This window comes from Macrotis lagotis, chromosome 1 (assembly GCF_037893015.1).
Source record: "Macrotis lagotis isolate mMagLag1 chromosome 1, bilby.v1.9.chrom.fasta, whole genome shotgun sequence".
NCBI classification, from domain to species: Eukaryota; Metazoa; Chordata; class Mammalia; order Peramelemorphia; family Peramelidae; genus Macrotis; species Macrotis lagotis.
The window spans coordinates 99,589,260-99,616,564 of NC_133658.1; the positions used below are offsets into that span (position 1 = coordinate 99,589,260).

The 27,305-nt window shown below is 35.7% G+C and overlaps 1 protein-coding gene across 2 annotated transcripts in view; it reads left to right on the forward strand.

Annotated features, from left to right (window-relative positions):
• Positions 1-26,855, forward strand: part of MSH2 (mutS homolog 2) — a 79,829-nt gene extending 52,974 nt beyond the window's left edge. Inside the window, exons 10-16 of one of the 2 annotated variants that reach the window (XM_074205404.1) lie at positions 482-632; positions 7,717-7,814; positions 10,537-10,782; positions 12,276-12,480; positions 13,467-13,714; positions 17,018-17,193; positions 19,875-26,855. In XM_074205404.1, the coding sequence (XP_074061505.1) occupies positions 482-632; positions 7,717-7,814; positions 10,537-10,782; positions 12,276-12,480; positions 13,467-13,714; positions 17,018-17,193; positions 19,875-20,045 (1,295 nt within the window). In that variant the 3' untranslated portion in view covers positions 20,046-26,855. Of the gene's footprint in view, positions 1-481; positions 1,667-7,716; positions 7,815-10,536; positions 10,783-12,275; positions 12,481-13,466; positions 13,715-17,017; positions 17,194-19,874 lie in introns of those variants that run through there. The other variant, XR_012472244.1, reaches the window with a different exon arrangement.
• The last annotated feature ends 450 nt before the right edge of the window (positions 26,856-27,305 follow it).

Consider the following 27,305-nt stretch of genomic DNA (forward strand, 5'->3'; position numbering starts at 1 on the left):
CAACATATTCACTAATGAATACCAAAAGAAAACATCCAACCCCTTGAATATGATGTATGACATTTTGTTTTTTTATCATTTGAATTTCTAAAGATTCCTCAAATCACAGTTATAAGCGTAATGTGAACAATCAGTTGCCTCAGCCATTGATAGAAACCTGTGATCACTGTAAAGTATTTCCTTAAGAACTCATTCATTGAAGTGATCTGTATATCAAACTCCAAATTTGGGGTTAGTGGTTATTAGATCTTTCAGTTGAACAAAGGAAATTAAGACTTAACAGTCTTGATGCAGTTCTAGAAGGGAAGAAGAATTTGAGTAATTTTACAGTTAGATGATTTGTCAGGCTACTATCTTGAACTGGAGGTATATTTGTCTTGGTTCAACATTCATTTATTTGATGCATTTATGTTATAAAAAATATCAACTTTCAAAGGGCATATTTCAAGTCTACTTTCCTCTTCCTCTGCCTGATCCTTAGGCTTAGAAGCTGGTAAACACATTAAATTGGACTCCAATTCACAACTAGGATATTACTTCCGAGTAACCTGCAAAGAAGAAAAAGTCCTTCGTAGCAATAAAAATTTTAATACTTTAGATGTCCAGAAGAATGGTGTTAAATTTACCAACAGGTATGGTAGCATGCATGTTTTATTTTTAAGCTTTTATTTAACTATTTTGATGATTTCTGATTATGACTGACAGGACAATATCTGCTCTTTTTTCCTAATGTAGTAGTATGACTTAGATAATTAATAGCAGTGATTATCACCAAAAATGCTTTCCTTACTGTGTTCTATCAAAAATTTAATGATTTATGAGAGAAAGGTGACAACCTGTAGTAAATGAATAAGAAGATGATATTTAAGACCATTTTCCTTACCTTGAGCTGGCTTCTTTGGAGTAGTGGGAGGTGGGCATAGTAACTTACAAACTTTTGTCAGCAGCTCTTATCACCTTCTTTTCCATTCCTACTGTCAGCCCTTTAGGGAGGAAGGAGCCTGGATCTAGAATTGGTATTGGAATAAAGATGGTTGCCAACCCTCTGAAAAACATGTCATATTGTGTATAAGAACTTCCGTCACTTAACTTTTAGAAATTGTGCACAACTTCATCTGTCATTATGTAGTGAATAAATAACATCAGTCCTTGTGTTTATAAAGTAATGTAGTTATTTTTGTATCACTTGAACATTTACAAAATGCTTTCTTCATCACATTCCCTGTGAAGTAATTGGTTACATTATTAACTTCTTGAATAGGTGAAGAACCCAAAGTCCAGAGAACTCAAATGAATTTGTTTTGAGTCAAAAACAAAAGGAAAGTTGAATCAAATTTTGAATCTAGGTCTCTTGGCTTCAAATCTAGCATTTTTTCTGATTGAGAATTAGAAGAACCTTCAAGGCATTGAGAGCAACTCCCTCTTTTTAGAGCATCTGAGCCCCAGATAGCAGATCTGTAAAAGAATACTATTAACCACTTAATAATGTTAACTATCTACTTCAGTGGGTTGCTGTGAGGATTAAATGATATATGTAAAATAAGTGCTTACCTCATACTTAACTGCTGACTCTGATATTGCTACAAAGCTGTTTCCCAGGAAAATGGAAGTAATAAAGGATGGTGGTGGCATTTTTAGCCAATAGTTCTGTTTCATGTTGTTGAATGTAAGTAAACAAGTTGTTTCTTCATTTTATGGTGCTGGAACTTAGTATATGCTGATCTTTTTTTAGAATTTCCTTTTTATTATATGAACTTTACAAAGGTCAGCAAACATGAATATTTCCTTATAGATCAGTGAAACTTAATTCTTCAGAAACTTAAATAATTCTAAAATTGATGTAATCATAAATATTTTTATATTTTAAGAATGGCTTTGATCAATATCCAGTTTTTATTTTGAGAAATCCGTGGTATGCAGGATCCTTTTTTACTTTCCTAAATTTGTGCCTTATCATTGTCTTGTATTGGTCTCTCTAGGGCAATATCCTAATGTAGTTTGTCAAGACAAAGACAGTCATCTTCTTTTTCATCCCAATAGGTCATATTATTTCTTCAGTATAGTTTTTTTTCTTCAATGCTTTGCTTTTTTCCAGTTTCACTGTGAAGAAAGTTTATTGGAGAATGTATCTATGTATTTGAAGAGAACCTAAAACCAAAGAATATTGCCAGTTATATTAGGTCGGAGTTAAGTTTAAATAGTACAAGTGTAGAGGAAATAAAATAGCTGCTTTATCCACATTTAGAGGTTCTGAGACAGTGTAAAAGCCAAATGCAATTTTGAAGGAGGTAGAATGTCCTAATATGAGCTTTAAAAATACAGAGGTAGAAAGAGACAGTAAGGTATTTTCTTTATATAGCAGGTCCCCATTGTTTCTTGAATAAAAAAGTAAAAGGAAGGTAGTGATCTTTTAAAGTTGCTGCTTCATTAATTCACAAATACTTGAACAGTATTCTGAACAGAAGAAAAAAATGCTTGTTAAAAACCATGTAATGTCTGATCATACCAGTAATTTGCACAGAATTTTAGAATTTGAAGAGCCTTTAGAAACCAGCCTTCAGCCTAATTCCTTCTCATCTTGTAGATCCCCCATGTAACATCCCTGATAAAGCATTTGTTTTTATACTTCTGATGTGGAGTCATTACCTCATTTTACAGTTTATTCCATTTTCAGTAGTTCTAATTGTAAGGAAGTTCTTTGTTTTAAACTAAGAGCTATCTCAAACTTGGGTACTCCATGATTCTGTTTCTGCTTTTTGAAGCCCTGCAGAATAAGCTTAATCCTTCTTGTGGGGACATTACTTCACATGCTTTATAGTAAGTGGAACTGCCCTGGGACTGCTTCAGCATGACTTGGCCCTGACCCCTGCACTGAACCCTCTCATTCATTTCTCTGATCCTTCTTTTCTTTAAACTCGAACATGGGAAATGATAATACTTAAATTATAATAATGTTATATAATTTTAAGCTAGTAGTGTAATCAGCTCCTTAAGTCTTTTCTAGATCTTACCCCCAGTATTTCAAAACTTCTTTCATTGGAATTTTCAGATCTGCTCACCATCCAGTCATTTTTTTTGTGGACATAGTTCATGTTTCTTCTAAAATATGACTCCATAAATTTGCTTTATAAAAATTTTATTTTTTTGCTCCACATATTTAGCAGATTACTCTTTCTTTTTTTCTTTCTTTCTTTCTTTCTTTCTTTCTTTCTTTCTTTCTTTCTTTCTTTCTTTCTTTCTGTCTGTCTGTCTGTCTGTCTTTCTGTCTTTCTGTCTTTCTGTCTTTCTGTCTTTCTTGCAAGGCAATGGGGTTAAAGCAGCTTGCCCATGGCCACACAGCTAGGTAATAATAATTAAGTGTCTGAAGCCGGATTTGAACTCAGGTACTCCTGACTCCAGGGCTGGTGCTCTTTCCACTGCACCACCTAGCCACCGCTCCCCCCCCCCCCCCCCGCCCCCCAGCAGATTACTTTAAAAGTAGTCTGTCTAGGGCAAAGGAGGACAGTCACTTCAAAATAACTCTGACATATCTTCCCTTCTCAGCATTCAGGCAACTGCCACCCTAGTGCAGACCCTCATCACCCTTCTAATTGTTCTTCCTGACTCATCTTTTTCATGCTCTAATCCATCTTCCACATATCTATCAGTGATCCATCATGATCAGATAGAAAACCCTTTGGGATTTAAACTTTCCATATCTAGGCTGATTTTCTATTTCTATATTTCATTTTACTCTCCTGCCAAACTATCCTATGTACTATTCTTCTTGGCTCTTTCTCTTGTTTCTATGACATATCGTTGGTTTTTCTTCAATGTTTTCTCTTCAAAACTTTCAGCTCTTAGAATTCCTTACTTCCTTAATCCACTTAAGCAATCTCTTCTTCAAGAGATCTTTTCTGGTCTCCCAGCTATTAATACTATACTCTCTTAAGGTTCAGCTATTATGTGTTTATATTTTTATGTCTGTGTGTCTCTAAGAACATCTTGTGCATCTTATCCTTAATTCAGACCCTCATTACCTCTCAGCTAAAATACTACAATAGCTTCTTAATTAGTCTGCCTCCTTCAAGTTTCTCCCCACTTCATTCTATCTTTCAAGCTGATGTCAAAGTGATTTTCCTCCTGCAAAGACCCAGTCATGCCATTGTGCTATTTAATTAACTCTAGTGGCATCCTGTTGTCCTTAGAATTAAATATAAACCCCTCTGTGTGGCTTTAAAAGCTCTTCACATCCTCCCCCCAACTTAAATTTTCACTGTCTTTGAACATTACTACCTCTCCTACACTCAGCAGTTCAACTAAATCTGCTTTCCCTGTGTTGTATAATGTATATTTTACAACTCTTAATTGTATTCAGTTCAAAATCTTACTTTAGCATCCTTTGCCCTAGAGGTCCCTGAATAGAAGGTGAAAAATGGACAGTCAGGAATTCCTCTTAGATTTTGGGCAGCCATCTCATTATTTCCCATCTGGCTGCATTCTTCTGGTCTTTTGCCAACACTCCTTTTTAGCTTTTGTTGTTGTTATTTGCTATTAGTTTATTTCCCATTAATTAGATTGTGAATTCCTTTGCCTTTTTATTCTCAGTTAGCACATGACCTGGCAAGGTAGATGGTTAATTTATTTATTGATTGACATTCTTGTACTATATAATTTCTTCAGTCATTCCCTGATTGATAAGCAATTCTTCAGTTTTCAATTCTTTTCCAGTGCAAAAAGAGCTACTTGCTATGAACATTTCTGTATTTAGAATTTGTTTTGCTTAGGTCTTGCTTTCCCTTAATTGTTCTCCCTTGTAATCTTTACTCTTTTTTTTCCTCTCCTTTGTCCTTGTTGAGTGAAATCTACTGCTGTATCCAAATGTATGTGTGCATGTATCTTGTAGATATGTATATTTTTCCTCTTTTGACAGTTCAGATGAGTGAGGCTCAAGTATTAGCCAATTAACTCCATCCCTTCCTTGTTTGACTCTGTAATGTTCCTGGAAGTTTTCATCTGGAAATTTCTTTCAAGAAGTGACCAGTGGTTTTTTTCCTATATCTACTTTGTGAAATAGATCTGGACAATTTTATTTATGATTTCATTAAGTCTTCTTGAGCTTTTTTGCAGGTCAGTTCTTTCAGTGAACATAGATTATATTTTTTTCTATATTTTCAGTCTCTTGACTTCTAATTGTTCACCCCGCATAAAGTCTCTCCTTCCTCTAAACCTCCACTTATTTGTCAAGGTCATGTTTCTAAATCCCGGATCTGTCCAGGTTGCCTTCCTATTCAGTTAACTCCTGTGGCTCCCTTTTAATTCCATGACCTGATTCAAAGCCCTTTATCTTTCAGTATTCATTTAAAAAGTATACTATTATTTCTTGTATATACACTATAAAATAATTTCCAAGTCTATCTCCCTAAACTTTATTCTGGTTTTTTGGGGGGGGTCTGTTTCAGTTTTATAGTCTTCACTTAAAATTCATTAAAAATATGAATAAATCAGCTCTTTATTCCTTTTAACTATTTCTTTAGATGGCACCACAATAACTCCTCTTCCTGATTATACTATTTTTCAGTTCATTTTTAATTCCTATTGATTCTGTCTAGACAAAATGTTTTCTATTTGTTTTTTTTCCTTCACACACACATTTCTGGCCTCCTTCATTGGAACCCTTTCTTCCCTTCCCTAGTTCATCCTTTGCTCAGTTGCTGTAAGACAGCCTTCCTGGTGCAGATCAGTCTGTATCCACTGCTTAAATATATTTTGTGTTTCAGCATCTGGCTCCCTTCTGTTTTTTTATGGCTTATTTCATCTTTGTTACCTTCAAATATTCTACATTCCTGCTCCAATAGACTAGTTTTCAAAATGCTGCTGCTGCCGCCTAGTGCCTTCATACAGTTCCGCACACCCAGCTCTTTAGCTCCTGTTGTTTTCACCTGTGTAATAGCTGTGTATCCACCTTCTCTTGCTATTACCACCACTTCACCACTCCCACCCTGGTGCAGGCCCTCATTGCCCCATGCCTGCTGACTGGCAATGTGCTTCATGTTTCTCTCCACTCTAGGATGTCCTCCATTGAAGTATCTGCCTTAGTTAGCAAAATTCAGAGGCTCTCTACTTGCCTCCAGGATCAAATATAAAGTCTTCTCTTGCTTTATGTTTTGGTCCCTTCCTACTTGTCTTGTATTACTAGACCACACTCCTCCCTGTGTACAAGGTGATGCAGTGACTCTTCTGTTTTACTCCATCTCCTGCTTTCACCCATTTTTGTTGACTGTTCCTAACACATGGTTTGGATTCTCCTTTTCATCTCTGCTTTCTGACTTCCTTTAAGTTCCAACTGGAGTCCCCCCTCTCCTGACCTCTCTTTATGCTAATGCCTTCCCTCAGAGATGATGCTCCAATTACTCTGATTCTCTTATACATAGTTATTTGCCTTTTCTTTCCCCCCAGTAGACTGAGCCCCTTCGGAGCAGGACTGTTTTGCCCTCTTTGTATTCTTATTGTTCATTATGCTGTCTGACACATAGTAAGTCATTTTAACTGCTTTCTGATTTGACATGATGTCTTTCCACCTTCCATAGTCCTTTTCAACTCAGGAGCCACATCTTTGAAGCCTTTCCTTATTTCTCTAATTATCAGTATTTTCCCCTTCCTGGATTTCTCTTGCTTATGATCCCTATAACTCTGTACCTTAGTGCTATGCTTTTATCTCTTTATCTGTGTAACTATTGTTATTTATTCCCCCATCCTCTTTGCCCCATAAAGCAACATTCTTTGCATGCTGAGAGCATGTAATTTTTAAACTTTATATTTCTGGTAATCACTGTATCTTAATTTTTTTTAGAATGAAAATTGTATGTCTAGATCGTCTTTTATTCATATAGATTCTATCCGACTAAAATTAGCTTCTTATTCCTTATCCTCTCTTCCTTATTACTCTTCTCCCTTCCCTCATTCTCTTTCTTCTGTATTTCTCTTAAATATGTTTTCTGAGGACTAAGAAATGAAGACAAAACCTAAACAGTTCCTGACCTCTGAGAATTATATTCTTTATCAGGATGGGGAGTTACAACATAGTCACAGACAAATAAGTTCAAAGTAATTTCTGGAGGTTGGGTGAACTGCTTACTAGCAGTATCTGTAAAGCCTCAGCTCTAGCAGGATGGGCAAGGCTATAGAACTAGTTAGGGTTAGCATGACTGACTCTGCAGGTCTCTTAATACCCTTTTTTGGAGACTTTTACTCCTACATAAAACTGATTTTGGGGGGGGTTGTCATTCTTATTTTGAGAAAGTATTTTTGATAGAGAGGAAATGTTGATGCCTTAATTAAATTTGGTGTGTTTTTTGTTGCTGTTTTTATTCTGAGAGGACTTATTTATCTGACTTGATTTTTACTCAAAAAACTTGCACAGACCAACATTTTTCCCTGGAGAATGGTAAGTACAGAAGCAAAAATTGGGCCAGTGGACTGACTTAATGTAATGGAAGGCAGAATTAAAGTCATTAAACCACTTATTAAGCACCTACTAATATGGTATAGGCTCTGTGCTGATTAATAGACTAATATGAGTTACCCTCTTTGTTTTCTGAATTTATATCTTAATTGTCATTCAGTGTTGGCCTAGAGGGTAAAAAATCCTTCTGTTATTATAGCATAATGATTAATACAATTATTAAAAAAAACAATTTACAATCTTTCATAGTTCTCTGGTTTTCATTTTTCCAGCAAATTGGCTGCCTTCAATGATGAATACCTCAAAATTAGAGATGAATATGAGGAAGCCCAGGATGCCATTGTTAAAGAAATTGTCAACATTTCTTCTGGTAAATATAATCAAAACAACAACTGTAATTGTTTGAATATAACACAGTTCCCTTTAGCAGGAGAAATTTCAGTTTTTTGCACAAATTATTATAACTCAGTTACACTGTGAATATTTACTTTGTGTTAGGAATTAATAAGAAGAAAAAATTTTTAGAAAAACCTGTTACATTGGAGAGAAATTTTAGATTAAATTGTTTTTTAAAAGCACTTTTCTTTTTAATATATTAATCAGTTGAAACTGAGAAAACTAGAAAGTATTTCGAAAGATTGCAGTCTTCTGACAAACAGGTAGGGGGAAAGGTGATACAAGGAATTTTAACTGCCTATATTACAATCCGTACAAAAAATTTTTTTCATCTATACAAATCAGGAACATAATTATTGTTGGAACAGAGCATAACTAATAGAAAGTTTCTGCGTCCACATGTTGTCTTCTGGAAATTAGGAGAAAAATAAGAACATCCTTTAGCTCATTGGGTTATAGGTCCTTGTCCTGAATATAGGAAAGACCCTAGACAGGTATTCTACAGTATGAATGGCATAGGTTATTGTTCTGTACATTGGAGGTTTGTCAACACGGATGAAACTGCTTCTGTAATGGAATAGGAATTTTTAAGCTACCAACAAGAACATCAGAGGCTATGTTGGGGAGTGTTTACGATGGTAATTCTTCAACTTGATACCAGTTCCAGTTTACACTGAAGAGTAATCCTGTTCAGGAAGTCACATGACCTCCAGGCATTGCATTGTCTTGTCTTTAAACAATCACTTGGCCCAATCTGCCTCAAGGAAAGTATTTAAAAAGCTTTTATAGTCATGATTGGTTTTGAGAGCCATTCTGTGGCAGGTTCTATACACCTTTAATTTATATGGTAAAACTCCAATCCTTTTTAATGTTACAAAGGCAATATAGAACTGAAATTCATGGCAATTTACATGAGGGGAAAATTGTTTTTTCAGCATATGTATTATTCTACATGACTTTGAGCTGGGAAGATTTGAAGATTCACCAAAGATCTGAAGATTAAATTCCAAATTATGGTTACTTTGTAATTAAGAAAAGAGGCTTCAGTTGGGAGCTGTCATTAATATGTGACTATTATACTAAACAGAATTATGCACACTATTCCTGCAGCCTTAAGAATTTAACTTTTATTGAATATTCTAAAATGGTAAATAGAATTTTTTTTTTTATTCAATAAACCAGTAGTGAAAGGAAGGAAAAGGAACACTATTTTATTATTTCATTTAAAATGCTTTATGGCTGTGAAAATAAGTAATTTGAAAAGATACATTTTAAATGTTATTAAATGGACAATAATTTATTACACAGTAAGTTTCTAACAGTATTATTTTCTGGATTTTGACTTTCCTATATTAAGCCTATATTGATAGGGTTCAGTTAGGATTGTGGGGGTTTTTTTTAGAGAAAGTTTAATTAAGTGTTGACTGTTAATTGAGTGTTGACTATGGATACTCTTATTTTCATTTTGTAGTTTTATTATATTGAAGAAGTATTTTCATGATCTTACATGGATATATTTTCTTTTTTCTTCAAGTTTTGATTGCTGTCTTTGGCTTTTGCATCTTTGAAATATTTTCCACTCCCATCCCTGAATGGAATGCTGTTCTTTCTAACATAGATTAGAAAAAGTAGTTCACACAGCAACCAACACTACAGAAAAGAGAAGGAAGTACTTATTTTCTCATCTCTTCTTAGAGGTCAGGCTTACTTCAGAGTATCTGTCTTTTTTTGTTGTTTTCTCATACATTGCTGTAGTCATTGTATCTGTTTTTCCAGAACATTTTATATTTTATATTATGGTATAGTGTTCTGCCACATTAGTGTACTGTAGTTTATTAGCCATTATCACGTCAAAAGTTTGTTTTCATTTTTAAAGCACTAAAATACTTAAAACCCCTTACTACCATGGTCTCTCTATACCAGAAAGACTTGACTTCCAGTCCTCTGATAGCAGTACTGCCCTCTGGTTCTGGAGCAAGTCATGGAGCCTCTTAATTTCCTAAAAAAAAGCTTCAGTTTCTTCGTTTGTAAAGTGAATAGGGTTGGACTATCTCAATTTTTATGACCCTTCTAGCTCTTTGTTGTTGTCCCTGTTGTGTCTCCCCCCCCCTTCTCTCTTTTCCCTTCCTCTCTCCCCCTTCTACTCCCTGGCACTCTTTCCACTTCCTTCTTACTTGCTTAAAAGTTGTTGTCTTTAAAGACAGAGCATCTATGAAGTCTGTCTTTATTATACTTCCATCTCAAAGTGATTTTTCTCTCTTCAGATTTTCTTAAAGAAATTGAACCCTTACACCTCAAAACACTTACATTACTAGACTCATCTTGGTGTGTTTATCTGATAACATCTCCAGCATATTTATTGTAATAAATGTGTATTGATTGAATCAGAGGGAGGGCTCAAATCAGTAAGATACTGGACTCAAGCATATAACAGTAATCACCAAGCATTTTTTTAAAAATTTGTACATTAGCAAATGGTTAGAGAGTAATTTCTTTCCCTAAGTAGGCAACAGATGAGTTTAGTAAATAGAAGAGTTGATTAGTTTATACTTTATTTAGATAATGTATGTAAATTTAGAAATGCAAATTGAAGTCTGAGACAGTTATATTTATTTTCTTGCTTTGCTGTCGTATTCTATATTTATGATTAAACTGTTTTTTGTGGTGGGGGAATATTTGTTTTTTTTATGATTCAGGCTATGTAGAACCAATGCAGACACTGAATGATGTATTAGCTCAACTAGATGCAGTTGTCAGTTTTGCACATGTATCAAATAGTGCACCTGTTCCATATGTACGACCAGTCATTTTGGAAAAGGGACAAGGAAAAATCATTTTGAAAGGTTCCAGACATGCTTGTGTTGAAGTTCAAGATGAAGTTGCATTTATCCCCAATGACATTTACTTTGAGAAAAATAAGCAGATGTTCCACATTATTACTGGTAAGAAGTTGCATTGTTTTTCTTTTTTTTTTTAATTTAGAGATATTAATTTAATACTTTGGAACTTATTTGGAAAATTAATATTAAGAAAATTGTAATTTTTTGACATTTGAACAAAAACTTACTGTTCATTGTCTTGAAATACTATTTTAAAAGTTTGTAAGAAAATATTTTGCATTCCCATAAAATTGTTTTGGGGTGTTTAGAGATTTAAAAATTCCATGCCTTTGACATTAAAACATTTTTATAAACTAGTTCTTTGCTTACTTAAGATGTTCACTTTCCTTCCAACTTTATCTTATAGGGAATGATAAGCAAGCTATCAAATTACTGATAAAAGTATTGAGCAGAATCAAGAACACAAGTCTTAAGGCATTCTAGAGACCTTTCCCCAAGCTGCCTGACCCTTTTTTTCTTTGGGGGGGGGGATTTTTGCAAGGCATTGGGGTAAAGTGACTTGCCCATGGTCACACAGCTGGGTAATTAATTATTAAGTGTCTAAGACCCCGGGCCATCCTTACTTCAGGGCTGATGCTCTATCTGCTGCTCCCCTCTATCCATATAACTGCCCCTGCCTGACTCTTGATGGCTGCTCTTTGGGGTTGGTTATTAAACCAGTTCCATAGCTACATAATTTTCCATAAGATGAATGGGAGACTGTCAAGATATGTTATTGAAATTCAGCTGTCATTTTAATTAAGGAGTTCATCAAGCAGGCCTCTTATTGATAGATTCTGGAATTTATAGATTATCTCATTGGAAATCGAAGTGCCATTTCTTCATCTCCAGTCTTAGAACATCTCCTATTCTTTAATATTTTTGTTTTGTTTTGTTTTTTTGTGAGGCAGCGAGGTTAAAAGATTTGCCCAAGGTCACACAATTAGTAGGTATCAAGTGAATCTGGATTTGAACTCAGGTCCTTATGACCCCCTGGCCAGTGCTCTACCCACTGTGCCATCTAGCTGCCCTCTGTTATTTTTCAGAGAAAAATTCATGGTTTCCAGTAATTGGTTTGGGCTTGTGTTCTGTTGCATTCAGGTCTATAGGTTTCCTGTATATTTTGAAGTGGTATATCCTTATGTATCCATTTACATAAAAATATTCTTTAGTTATCCCTGGTCATTAATCAGTGATATTTGTTCAGCTTTTCTGTTTAGTCTTTACATTTTAAAAATGTTAGACAAATTTTGTAAGACTCTAGACTAAATTAAAGAACACACTCTGTCTAGTGAGATACCATTCTTTAAGTCAGACATAGTGTACTTTTTTTTGGATGATATCATGTGCATGTGGCACAATGTTGCCTAATAGCAGAGAACTTGCAATTGGTTAGCTTTTTGTTGTACAGTTAGAATTCACAGTCAGCTTGACTTCTGTGTATTAACTGCTTGCTTCACCATTTTTAATTATCCTTTTTTTAAAAGAAATTTTAATATGTTTTGTGTATTAGTAGCTGGAATAAGCACTGTTTCACTTTTAATTTTTATTTTAAGGCCCCAATATGGGAGGTAAATCAACATATATTCGTCAAACTGGAGTAATCGTTCTGATGGCTCAGATTGGCTGTTTTGTTCCATGTGAATCAGCAGAGGTGTCCATTGTGGATTGTATCTTGGCTAGAGTCGGAGCAGGTGATTGTCAGCTGAAAGGTGTGTCTACATTCATGGCAGAAATGCTGGAGACAGCTTCTATTCTCAGGTAAAGAGATTCTAGTTCTGATTTTAAAAAAATTTAGGCTGGAAATATTGTGAAGGAAACAAAGTTTAGCTATCCTCAGATCCCCCTGTCCTGGGCATTCTCCTCATGTACTACATTTGGTCCCTGTTTTCCTGCACCAGTCCCTGTGCTCAGAGGAGTATGAGGGCTTTCTAAAAGAAAACTGGTTACTGGATTGCTAAGTAAAACAAAACACAGTGTGAAATAGATTTATTTTCTCTTCCTGCTTCTTCTGTCTCTACATGCTTGGCAGACCCTGGGGCACCTCTTACCCTCTTCCTTGCCCTTTTACCTCTCCTAGTTAAGAATAAAGGCATATTTCTCCTTAAATATGCTCACACCCATATTTTTTAAAAGCTTCTTTGAAGGTATAGCTTCAAATAACTGCCAGAATTTATTTCATCCAGTAACTCTAAATCTTTTATATATTTTTAAGAATCTGTTCTTTGAACTTTATTATTGTGAAGGTATAATGGTTATGAAATTGCATTTAGTGGTTTGTGGTGTGCTTCAGGCTTTCTCATATTGGCTTGCCAGTAGCATGCCAGTTAATGTCTGACTGCATTTTCTCACAGCTGTTTTAATCTTGATGTTCTGTCTCCCCAGAATGTCCTCCCTTGTTCTTTCTAGATGGTCAGATTCCCCTTAAATCTCAACACTTGTAGGAGGATTTTTGTTTTGGTTTTTAATAATCCTACCTTCAAGTTGCATCTATTTTCTCTGAGCTGCTTCCACAATTTTCTGTGCCTTTCATTTGACAGTGACTCTACATGTTGTCCTGGCACTTCTGTTGTATCTTAAGACTCTTACTTTTCATGTATTTATCATGTCTCCCCAACTAGATGGTAATTTTCTTGTGGGCAGACATCATAATACTTCTTTGGATCCCCTACTGGATCTTTTACTTAGAAATGTTGACCTTGCTCAAAACTGTATATGGAAAAACTTAATATAATTTCATTTTTTAGATCTGCAACCAAAGATTCCCTGATCATCATCGATGAGTTGGGAAGAGGGACTTCAACCTATGATGGATTTGGATTAGCTTGGGCTATTTCAGAGTACATTGCCACTAAAATAGGTGCCTTCTGTATGTTTGCTACTCATTTTCATGAACTGACAGCGCTAGCCGACCAGCTACCAACAGTGAATAATCTACACGTTTCAGCATTAACTACTGAGGAGACATTAACTATGCTCTATCAGGTGAAGAAAGGTGAGATGGTGCTAATGTCAAGGCAGAGCGTGTATGTCCTGTGGGCTAGGGAAATGACTGTCCATCATCATTGACTATCATTGTTTTCTCCAGAAAAATGTGAAGTGGAATGTCTGTGGAGTAGTCAGTCATTTAATCAGTAAACATTTATTAAGTGTCTACTATGGGCTAGGTATTGGCCTAAGCACTGGGGAATACAAAAAAGAGACAAAAGGCAATCTCTGCCCTCAGGAACTTACATTCTCCTAGGGGAGACAAAAAACAAACAAATATTTAAAATCAAACTATCTGTGAAAAGAGAACCTGGCAGAACCCTAATTCAGCTAAACTACCCTTTGTATACAGGCAAGAATAGTACCCTCAAAATATAACTATGATGAGGCCACTTTTAAGCCATCAGAAATTGTTCCACAGCTTCCTTTATTTTACTGTATTGTAGTATAAGATCCTTGAAGACAAACCATTTTGTTTTTGTATTGCTGGTAATTACTGTATACCAATTAATATTGGTATATAATAAGTATTTAATTGCTAATTGAATTTAAGTGAATTTCAGGTTTTCATTTGGATTACATATTTAAATAACCACAGTTATTGTACTGTCAGATTCAGAGATTGAGAGCTAATCTTGCCTGAAATTATTTTGCACCTATTTTTAGTGCCCTTTATATGTATATACTCCTTCAGTAAAAGTCTCTGTAGGTATAATAAGATCACCAAAATCAACAATTAAGTCAATATGCCAGGTTTTCTATTTTAAAGCTTTGTTGTTTACCCAAGGACCAGTATTCAGAATAACTTCTTCTACAAGCTTTTACAAGCCATGCTTATATTTCTTTATTGGTCATTGACAAACCAACAAGCTAGATTGATTATCACCATATCCTCCTTGCCGCTCTTATTCTGTAATACTTTAAAAAAAACAAATCTCATTGATCCAGGTATTTCTTCCATCATTCAAGATTGAAACCTATCCATGCCTTGCTATGGGATCTTTTTCGCTATTCTTCCATAAATCATCCAAAGAGGATTTATATAGTATTCTAGAATCATTCCTCTTGTCTCATTTCATTGTTATCCCCTTCTTTCACTATATGACTCGTCCATCTCCTTTATTTCCTGGATAATATCCATTATATCATTCTTGTGCTTAAGTCATACTTAAAACTGTATTTCAGCCCCTATTTAGCATCTACCATTCATATCACCATTGTATCATTCATTACTTGGATTGCTTGCAGGTTGGAATGCTTCATGATTCTCAGCCATAAAACATTTCTTGGAAAGAACAGTGGTATTAAGAAAATGGGGGGGGGTTGGTGTGTGTTGGGGTACATCTTGAGGTCATTGAAAAAATACAGTGAAGTTTTCTCAAATGTAGTCTAACCAACTACCATTCATTTATGAGTCCTTTGTCTATTTGTGGCTCCTGTCCTAAGGTGTATGGTACTTACACAGATGAATAATGCCTATGGCATTGGAGTTAAGCTGTTGTCTTAATTACAACATCACAGGCATTTTTCCTTCCATTTAGTTTTTCCTTTATAGTTTGTGGACCTATTTCTTTTGATTAATCATGGATCTCAATTGAGAAAAACCCTATAATGTTCTGGTTGGAGTTTCATGTTGTTCTTAGCAGTGTCATCCATAAGTAGGTGCATATAGAGACCTTTGCCATCAGTAAAGAATCCCACTTCCCATTTCAACTTCATGACACCTGAACCTTTGTCAAACACATCTCCCTATTTTACACCTCCTAACTCTATTGAAAAGGTCATTGAAAAAAGTTGTCACTGTCCTTAACTTCTTCAAGAAGCCTCACAGTCTGGGGCGGCTAGGTGGCAGGCACAGTGAATAGAGCACCGACCTTGGAGTCAGGAGTACCTGAGTTCAAATCCGACCTCAGACACTTAATAATTACCTAGCTGTGTGGCCTTGGGCAAGCCACTTAACCCCATTTGCCTTGCAAAAAAAGCCTCACAGTCTGGTTGTTGGATTCCTTGTCAGACAAGAACTTTTAACACTGGGTTTTGCCCTGTTAAATCTAATGCTTAATATCTTCTTCCCTGTTACTGGAGGGTAGGAGGACATTGCATAATTCCAAGGGACCTTTTTATTTTTCTTTATTTCTTGCTTTATATTGACAATGATTTAATCAAGAAATTGTTAACTTGTCATGTTGAACCACTAGCAGTATGTTGTACTGGGTTGTCCCTCCTGTCATACTGTAAGAAAGCTTGGCAGAAGAAACCCGGTGGTTTACGTCATTGGCATTGCTTTCAAGGTCACTTCTGCGCCATCATAAAGTACCAGAACAGGGCTTAGTAGAAGGCTCACTTATTAGATCCAAAAAGGTGGCATTGAATTTTGAATGAGTACATGATAGTGATGAGTACAAGAAGACTCCATTCTCAAAACTAATCAATTGTCTAGTTTAATGTTGCAGACTTTGAAGTTCCATACTTACTTTTTGTGTGTACTAGTATTAGAGGGGTAAGTAAAGTAGTCTTTGAAAGTAGGTCATAGATTTAGAGCTTGGAACTGGCTTGAAGACTATAGATTACCATTCCATCTTTCCCTGCTGTGTATCCTTCCACCTACTACTCCATAGATGAATAGAGAAAGGTTACCTGACTGATGCTCAGGGAAACAGTGATTTTCTTTGGTGGAATTTTAACCCACATCTTCCTGATCAAAATCCAGTGCCTCTCTCTCTCTCTCTCTCTCTCTCTCTCTCTCTCTGACTAGTGACATGGACCAGTAATGGATTTAGCTCAGTATTTCAATTTTCCCGTCTTTGGCATGAACTGTGTCTTCATAAAGTATTTCATAAAAACTATGGTTGGGGGGCAGCTAAGTGGCATAGTGGATAAAGCACTGGCCTTGGAGTCAGGAGTACCTGGGTTCAAATCCGGGCTCAGACACTTAATAATTACCTAGCTGTGTGGCCTTGGGCAAGCCACTTAACCCCGTTGCCTTGCAAAAACCTAAAAAAGAAACTATGGTTGGATTAATGCAAGTCAGCTCTTCTCTGGCTGTTTACTTAGTGCAGTTTCAGTGCTCAAGAAAAGATGGGTAATTTGGGGTTGTTTTTCATCCTCTGATTAATAGTTTTCAAAGATGATATGAATGCCAAGTCACAATCACCTGTGCTTTCTAGTAGAGGCTTAATTAAAAGCTTATTTTTTACTTTGGTCAGAAACATATGCCAAGCACTTTTTAAATGCAGTTAGATTTTCTAATGATATGAAGAATTAATTCCAGTTCTGTAAGCTGTCACTTTACCCCTCTGATTTCTTGCAGGTGTCTGTGATCAGAGTTTTGGGATTCATGTTGCAGAGCTTGCTAATTTTCCTAAACATGTAATAGAGAACGCCAAACAAAAGGCTCTGGAACTAGAGGAATTCCAGCACTTTGGCAAACCTCAAGAATCTGATGAAACAGAACCAGCAGCCAAGAGATGCTATCAAGAAAGAGAGGTTTGTCAGTTTGTAGATGTAGCTATTTAATTTGATAACACTAATGGTACGATGCAGTTCATCACAGTAACCATATTGCCAGCCCAGAACTCATGCTTTTTTCCATCATGAGGTATTTCAGTAAATAATAATTAGCTTCTGTAGAATCTGCTATATATAAAGAGATGTATTAATTAAGTACCTGTGTACTAGCTAGACAATGTGCTAAAAGACAATCTGCCTTCAGGGAGCTCATGTTCTAATGGGGAAGAAGAGAGTGGACACACTTGGGCAAGGCTGCTCATGAGAAAGTGAGTGAAGTGAGCAAGGCAGGAGCCCCTCAGGAAAGGGCAGTCTTAACTTGGTCATTCTGATAGTTGTCTGTATAGCTATCTATATTTAGAAGAAAAAAGAGGAAACATCAGAAATGGAGGAACATGTTACACTTTTGAGTTAATTTAAATACAAATTAGATAAATGTTATGAAACAAATGGTTTAAATATTAAGTACTTTTTTGTGCTAAGTGCTTGTGATACGAAAGTAAAAATGAAACAGCCCCTGGTCCATTTTATTAGGGGAATCATCATACACAGAAGAGTTCCTATGAAATCTGTACAAAATAAATGTAAAGTCATGGGAAAGTGATGTGGGAAGGAGGTTGAACCATGTATGTTAACCATGCAGATTCCAGAGGCTGACCTCTGCCAGGGAGCACTGGTAAAGCTTTCCTGCAAGGCACTGATCATTTCTCAATGATGAAACAAAACTGTTCTAAAGAACAGACAAAATTGTAAATGTTGGGATTTCATCCATGGGGTATACTTTCTTTACTAACAAAGGTATCATTCCACCATGTTAGTAGAGAGGCTTATGGAACTATTCACTTTGTGGTGATAATTAACTTTTTGGAATTTAGGCAGTGATCTTTTGACACATGGTTTGTAGCCAGGTTATTACATGAAACTGTACTGGTGTGACAGGCCCTAACAGACTATGAACCTAGTTCTTTATTTCTGAGAGCTAGGTGTTTTAATATGTCTTTAGTTCATGATCCAATAGATGTTCTAATTTAGAACAGATAGTAACTTAAGGAAAGAAAATTATGACAACATTGTTTTCATGGAGTAGAGGTTGATCTTGAGCTTATATCCTAAAGCAGGGATGGAGAACAGCATTAATAAAAAATGATAGAAAATTAACCTGCTGCATTTGTTCATCCATTCCATTAATTCACCCCTAAAAAAAAAACAGATTTATTGAATTTCAAGTCCCTCCTGTGGTTGCTTTGGCTGCACCAGACCAAATGATTTCCGAGGCTATGTTGGATGTTCTTCACTCTGCCCTAAAAGGATAGAAAGCATATGGATGGATAAATAGATAGAAAGAGAATGACAGAATATTCCAGGCTCCATGAATGGAAAAATCACAGCCACTCACCCCAAGAAGGTTATGATATAGTTATCCAATGCTTCTCAAATTTTATGTTCTCAGGATTCCTATCGATTTTATCAAAAGACCCCCCAAAGAATTTTTGTTTAAATGGATTGTATCAATATTTATTATATTAGAAATTAAATGTGTTATTATTATGAAAATGTTTTTGACCTGGTAGATCCCCTGAAAGATTCTCAGGAATTCTTAGTACTCTAGACCACACTTGAGAGCTACTACATCATCTTTTAGAGTAAATTAGTAACGAAAGTAAATAGAAGAATTTTCATCTTATTCTTAGCTAAATTCAAAATTTGTGATATCCTTTTGTTTGTACAATTTTAGTTTTTGCCCACTAAGTTTTATTCTTACATGTTATCATTTTGATAGGTGATGGTAAAGAGTATTCTCATAGAAATATAATTCCAGCCATTGTATTTAGATTTATATAGGCAGAAACATGGCATACATCAGAATTCCATTATATTAGAATGAGAGAGAGATAGATAAGAGATGCAGAAATATTTGATGATATTTGTACTAACAGGTTATGTAGTTAAATCTGGATGTTTTGGTTAATTGAAATGCTTTTCAATTACTTTACTTTTACTAGTGATAGGAGTGATGTGAAATAGGTGTAGTTGATGTTTCTTCTCTCTCATCTGGTACCTTGCTCTTCAGATTCAGTGCATCAGTAATAGTTTGTGAAGGAAAGCATTTTTAATTTTCTTCAGTAATTGCTACTTCCTATGGATGAAGAAATGGAAATAGCCTCCTTCTCTTTGCTTTGTGTATTGCATTGTAGTTTTAGTGCTCAAAAGGACCCTATCCAGCTTCCTCCTCTGAGAGAAAATGGAGTGATTTGTGGTCATATAACTAGCAAATGACAAATTTGGGATTCCTGGGTTTTTTGACTCCCACTATAGTTCTGCTAAAAATTGTAAATGTTGTGATACAAAAGTAAAAATGAAACAGCCCCTGTTACATTTTATTAGGGGAATCATTATATATACAGGCGAGTTCCTATGAAATCTGTACAAAATAAATGTAAGGTCATGGGAAAGTGATGTGGGAAGGAGGTTGCTTTTGAAGTACACCTTTAACCTGAAGATACCAAACTTGTTAAGAGGTCCAGGACTTTGCAAGTCACCAGCATGCATTTTCTCTAGAAAATGAGTAGTGTTTGGTATTTACATTTTAGTGAAAAACAATTTATCAATTTGGAGAAGATATTTTAAAGTCTAACTTGTATGTTGTTTTTTCTTTTCAGCATGGTGAAAAAATAATCCAGGCATTTCTGGCCAAGATAAAGGAATTGCCCTTTGCAGAAATGTCTGAGGAAGGCATCAGAAACAAATTAAAACGACTGAAGGATGAAGTGATATCACAAAATAACAGTTTTGTGAATGAAATAATTTCGCGGTTAAAAGTTAATCCATGAAAAATTCCACAGTGGAATTGTACAAGTTTTGTAGATTTTTAATTGTAGAAAGTCCCCACTGTCTATGTTAAATGCTTTTGTAAGGTTTTATACTTTGCCCTTGGTGTTTAGAAATGGATGCACACAGATTATGAATAAAATTTTACTATTATGTTTCTTTAAATCATTTGTGTAGATACATATTTTGAAAAATGAAAGTTTTATGGAAGAATTGATTAGAACTGGAAGGAGATTCATAGTCCAAACTCCTGATTACAAAGAAGAAGGTGGGTAAGAGAGTGCATAGAATGTTGAGTTATCCAAATGCAGGCAGTACCTTCCTCTGCTCAGTGTGAACAAGATACATAATACCAAGATCCACTGTGCCCTGAGGCCAGAGAGGGACAGTTAGCCCTTAAGGAAAAACCTCCTAAATATATTTCAGACCAACAGAAAAATTGGTTTGATTGATTTGACTGGAGGTTGCTTACAATCTTAAGGATTTTTTTGATTATTTTTATTTGGGCAATAAAATACAGGGCATATGATCCCAGGAAGAGCATATGAGGTTTGAAGATTTGTAGGAATTATACTTCAGTACAATATAAACTTTTCTAAAAGATACATTATACATACTAATAACTGCAGAAGCAGGCATATGGAAACTTTCAGCTATACAAAGAGATGATAACTGGTTAGTCTCAGTCAATACCAGGTGGCAAATACATAACCAGCCCCTGGCACAGATGGTAGTTCTCAGATTTGAGGAAACTTAAAGAAAAACGTGGTGCCATGACCCTTATCTTCCTATAGCATATTAAGCTAAAAAGAATAATGTAGAGATACTTTTATACCTCCTTCATTTTGTGAGATTGTCATAGTGAATCTAGGGCAGAATCGGCAATTTGAGCCCAGGTCTTCTAGCTAGCAGTCTGATCTTCTTTATGTAGCTTATTTTCTGCTCCTAGCTAAACACTGACTAATCTTTTGTCAGTGGGCAAGAATTAAAAAGTTAGCAAGTGAGTAAACTGTCTCTACTTCCACAGTCAGTTTTTGGGGAGTTTACAAACTTAAATGAATTTGACAAGTAGATTTATACAAAAAGTTACCACTGCTTGCCTTTTGCCACTCTTGCTAACTTCTGGAGAGTGAGCAGAAACTGTTTTATCATATATAAGCAATATTGACTTAAAGTTTAAAGTTGGACTGAAAATTATGGTCAACAGAACTTATTGATTGGTTTTTAGATTTTTAGTTTTCCATGTTCTTTCTTGGTATCAGCCATGGATGATTGATTTTACATCTGAATAGTACAAGCTATATATTGGGATTAAGGCAGACTTGTAAATAATGTCTTTTTTTTTTTTTAGTTTGGTAAAATTGTACTTCAGAAGGGCAGAGTTGACTGATCTGCATACATGTAAAAGAGCGAGAACTTTAAAATTCTATTTAAATAGTCTATCTCGGGGTGGCTAGGTGGCACAGTGGATAAAGCACCGGCCCTGGAGTCAGGAGTACCTGGGTTCAAATCCGGTCTCAAACACTTAATTACCTAGCTGTGTGGCCTTGGGCAAGCCACTTAACCTCATTCGCCTTGCAAAAACCTAAAAAAAAGTCTATCTCTTGGTAGTGACGGAAATGTTGTTTAGATCACTGTAAGTGAAAACACAGTTAAAAGTAAAATCATCTTGCAGCTTTAATTGCTGGCACTCAAAAAAAAATGTAGTGCTTTGATTCCAAGGACAAAATTTGCAATGCAGTAAACTGGTAAATCAACCTGCTTTCAGTTCTGTAAAGAAGATTTAGTGTCTAGTTTTGAGACACTTTAAAAATGAAAAGGCACATAATAGACCTGCTTAAAACCTTTCAGAGATCCAAGTTTTATTTATTTTGTGAATATGCTAATGAGTCAACTCAGACCTTCAATTATAATGGGTACTTTATATTGAAATCACATATGTAAAACAGATTTACCAATTTGTGACCTTGTCATGGACAGCTTGTGTTTTATTTTAATTGCAATGTACTTCAAGCTCCTCCAGCACCATCTGCAATAACAACAGAATGGTACCCAAAATACAGATGTTATTCAAGATTCAGGATTAAACTGTGCTGTTATTATCAAGAAAACTGGGGATCATTTACCATAATCTTTGAGAAAAGCCTTTTTTTGTTGTTCATTCACATTACGGTGTTTTCAGAAACTTGGCTCTAAGATTCCATTAGAGATGCAGTATCTTTTTGTAATTGGTGTTCTCTGCTCTTCTCCCCCTTTTCTTTCCTTAAAGATGCTATTTAGAGACAAAATATCTTTAGGTAAAAAAGATTTTTATTACAAAGCACATTTACGAGAATTGTGTGTTGAGGCACTATTTATTTGGGGACAATTTTTACTTGTTATCTCAGAGTTCCATGTATAATAAGGGATTTTGTGAGGCCTCTTGAGTATTCAATGCATCTTCTCTTCATGATCTTTCTGCATTTAACTTTTTTTGTGAAATGGCTTTTGTCTATAAATTGTTTCTCCATTGATTCAGGTTTTTTTTATTAGTTTAGTTGTGTTCTTTGTATGAAGTGGTGTATATAAAGTGTGAATGATCTCTGAGCCCTGGGCCTTCATTTGAATTGGGTCTGTTTCCTGGAGGGTTGCCTTTCTCTTTGCTCCCTGCCCAGACCTATCTGTACCTAATTGCCAGTTTCCTCTTTCTTTTGTAGATGTTTCTTGGTGCCTGTTTAGCACCCCCTTTCCCCTTTATCCTTTGTCTCCACATGCTCAGGATCATACTTTAGGATTCATTTAAAGGAGAAAAGAAAATATGCAAATTCAAAAGCTCTACCAAGTAAGCTAAATAGAAGTGTGTGTTTCAGAAGGAAAGCCACCAAGTTTTTGAAGGCTTCCTAAACTTCCCAACCTATTTCATGTTTACAGTTTCTTAGGCTTAATGTTAATGTAATCCCCTTTCTAGGCTGAAACTTTACATCATCTGGTCTCCCAGAAGGTGAACTCTTAGAATATCCCTGGAAATTTTGACCACTTGATTTATATTCACTTCATTGATCTGTTCTTAGATCATAGATTTAGGGGTAGCTAGGTGGCACAGTGGATAGAGCACCGGCCCTGGAGTCAGGAGTACCTGAGTTCAAATTCGGCCCCAGACACTTAATGATTACCTAGCTGTGTGGCCTTGGGCAAGCCACTTAACCCTATTTGCCTTGCAAAAAAAAAAGAATCATAGATTTAGAGCTACAAGGGATCTCATTTAGAGATCATTTAGCCCAACCTCCTCATTGCACTGATAAGAAAACTAAGCCAGAGAAGTTTGATTTGCTCAGTCAGTCACACATAAAATAAATAGCAGAGTCTATACTTGAAATCAGATTCTCTTACTCCAGATTCTTTGGTGTTTTTTCCAGTATTCTTACCTTGCAGTTCTTCTGATCCTAGACCCTTTAGTCCTTTGGGAAGCTTCTGTTGGTACAAGAATATTTTAGTTTTTCATATTATTGATTAGTTAACATTTTCCCTCACTAAGACAAATATAAATTGGCCTGTGTCCTTGGCTCTTGTCAGATGAATTTATGAGAAACCAAATTAAGCTAATCTGAATATAAAGGAAATATACCCAACTCTTAATTTAATGATGCCTAAGCTTTCTAGTTCCCTCTGTCTCTTGTCATTCCTAAAGTTTATTTTTCTCAATCAGTAATAATGATCAAGGACCTACTGTGTAAGGTATTGCTAAACTTTTCAGAGACAGATGAGATAGAATCACTACATTCTAGAAGAAAGAAAAAATGCACCACCAACAACAAATAACACATTAGATACAAAACAGTGCTTTGTGATGTCCAAAGAGGAAAGGTTGATATAAATTGATATCAAACTTTCAAGTTTTGCACCACTATGTAGGTCAGTGGATAGTGTTGGACCTGCCTGCCACGAGAAAGCCTCACACACGTTAATCTTAGCAAATCACTTTTCTGCCTCGATTTCCTCATCTCTAAAATAGGGATTTTTTATCTACCTCCAAGGTTACTGCAGGGTTCAACAAGACAATATTTGTAAAGTACTTTGCAAACCTTAAAATGCTTTTAAAATATTGCTATTTTTATTTGAGTTAGGTTATATAAAGAGAACATACATAAGAGAATAACACAGGGAATAACTTGAACATAGGCACAGGGTCAGAAGGTGAAAGGTATTTTCTGGAAGCAAACATTGGAGTGTAGGAGATAGGAAGAAGTATAAAGAAAAGAAGGGTGCTTCCAGATTGTGGAGAAACTTGAATGCCAGGCAATAAATTTGAATAATTTAGGCAATAGGGAATCACTGAACTACTGAAAATTTATTAGAGAAATGACACTTTCAAAATAAATCTTTTTCCTTAACATACAGAATACTGCAGTAGAGAGATATATCTATAACTCTTCATGTTTAATAATGGAAAATAAAGTCTATTGTACTCCTTGCTGAAGAGATTATAATAAAGTAATATGTTGGGAGGTAAACTATAGTAATCTCTAGCAAAACTGATACTGATGTGTCCTTGTGAATGTTAATTGATCCTGCAATAACAAAAGTATTAGATGAAATAGCATCACAGGAGTAAAGAACCAGTGACTGCAGGTTTTTATGATGTTACAAGGAGTTTGTGCTTAATAATATACTATTAATATTAACAGACATTAGCAGTGGCAATAAAGGTTTTTGATTGTTATTCTTGCCCTTGCCCCTCTAAACAATTCTTGTTCAATTCTAGTAGTTAACTCTGAGATAATTTTTTTATCTTGATTTTCCTACTGACCTAGTATAGTGCCATATTATAGAAGACATATAAATAAACTTGTTGAATGATTTTTATTGAATTAAAACTTAATTTTATCTTAAAAAACAAAATTTTTCTCTTCTACCTCTATCCAGATCATTCCTCTTTATCCCCCATTCCTCCAGTATTTTTCTTTCTCTCCCTATCCATTCTTTTTAGAATCATTAAAACATAACAGGAACACTCAGACTTTTTGTCTAATCAGACTTACTTTTTTACCTCTGATGATAATAAACACAGAGGAGATGCAAGCATCACTTCTCCATATTAGAATTTAAATAGTTTGCCTTTTTTAATGTTTCTCTTGTCTTTATTTCAAAATTTCAACAGTAATACTTGAAAGGCTTCTTTCATTAAAGGATCATTCCCCATTATACCTTTTTTATTCCCCCTGATTATCATTCTTTGTTCCTTCTAAAATAGTGTATTCCAAGCTCTTTTTTCCCTTTATAGTGGTGACTTCTAAATCTCATAGGATCCTGACTGTGGCTCCTTCGTACTTGAATTCTTTGTGGTTTTCAGCATTTTTCCTTTGACCTGGAAGCCTTGCTTTTTGGCTTTAAATTTTCCTAGTTTTTATTTTGGGATTTCTTTCAGTAGGTTCAGTAAATTCTCTATTTTTACCACCCCATCTCACCCTCATTTCTAGAAGATGCTGGTCAGTCATTATTTTATACTCTCTTGAAATATAATGCCTGTGTGTGTGTTTGTGTGTATGTATCAGAGAGAAAATGACTCAGGTAGGCCACTGGTTTTTAAATTCATTTCTTCTCTATAAGTTGCATTATATTTTTTTCTATTTTTTCAATCATTTAGCTTCCTTTTAATATTCCTTTTTGTCTCATGAAATGATTGTTTCCTTTTGCATTCCAATATTCAGGGAGGTTACTGCTTTGACCAAGTATTGTGCCCCTTGTAAGAAGCTGTCAATTATCATTCTAATTCTTTTTTCCATAACTCATTTCTTTTCCAGTTTTTTTCCCCTCTAGTGCTTTCATTTATACCAACTTTTTTTAAAAAAAAACTTTTAATAAACACTTTCTTTCATCTCTTTAGAGAAATTTTCATTGATTGTATACAACTTTTGTTTTTCTTTAAGTCTGCTCTTCTGGATTTCCTTGTCACCCTTTTTATAGTGGGATTATTTTTCTATTTGTTTATTCTTACAGCCTATTCTCCAGTTCATACTTTGATATGGCAAAGCCCCATATACTTCTGGAATGAAGGCCTGGACTGGTCCTTCTGCTGTCTCCTTGGGCTTCTGAATGTTACATTTTCCTAGGAGCTCTGGAATAGCTCAGAATGATTACCTGAAATCTTCTAGTACTCCCAAGTTCCCTGACCCAGGGCCCAGTCTGATTCCTGAGCAACCTGCCAATGGGATTGCCTTGGTTGGAGTTCAGCAGACTTTGCTAGGCTCAGCCACGGTCAGCCTGCAGAAAAGCTGGCTTGGTTCAGTAACAGAAGTGCAGGCTCCCCTTTGGACCTCCTGCTCTGGTTATTTGGTGTGTGTTGCAGACTAGGCTGGAAGCTGTAACTGCTCTACCAGTGGAATCTGAGCCACACACCAGCACCTCTTGCCTCAGTACCCAAGCCGGGCTCATGACTGCACCTTGAGCTGCAACAGCCCCCCTGCAAACAAGTCACCTCCTCAATACCCCTTGTATCTGTGAACCAGAACTGAAGGGTGAGAACACAAGCTGTCGGCTGACACCTATTACTGCCCCTCTCTACTGCACCTATGGCCTTTTGCTCTGGTGCAAATATTTCCCCTGCACTAGAAGGTTCTTCATAGTCATTCCTGTCTAGAGTCTTATTCTCAGTGTTTGTAGACTTCTCTCTGTACCAATGTGAATTGGGAAAAGAACTCTGACTTTTTTTTCTCTTGGATTTCCCATGAGCACTTGGTCTGGTTCATTTTCTAGATCTTTTTGGAGTTTGCTAGCTTGACTTCACCCCAGTAGCCAATAACTTTTAGATTCCCATGAACACATTAGTCTTATAGGAGGGTATCGTTTAAGAGGTAGCATAAAAAATAACCTTTGAAAAGTTCAGCTATTTCAGTAAAAAGGTTATAACATTGGGGCGGCTAGGTGGCGCAGTGGATAAAGCACCGGCCCTGGAGTCAGGAGTACCTGGGTTCAAATCCGGTCTCAGACACTTACTAATTACCTAGCTGTGTGGCCTTGGGCAAGTCACTTAACCCCGTTTGCCTAACAAAAACCTAAAAAAAAAAAGGTTAAAACATCACCTTTACTTCTTGGAACTCAAAATATTAAGAGCCCTTCATTCTGCTTTTGCCATTATTTGTTCTGTTCTCCCCAGTGTAAAGATTACTTTCCTTGGCAGGGGGAAAAACAGAAGCAAAATATTTCTCTCCCTTATGTCCTGAACAATAACTGTCCTATCGTTTTTTTGATCCTCCTCTTTTCTCCAATATAACTTTAAAAAAAAC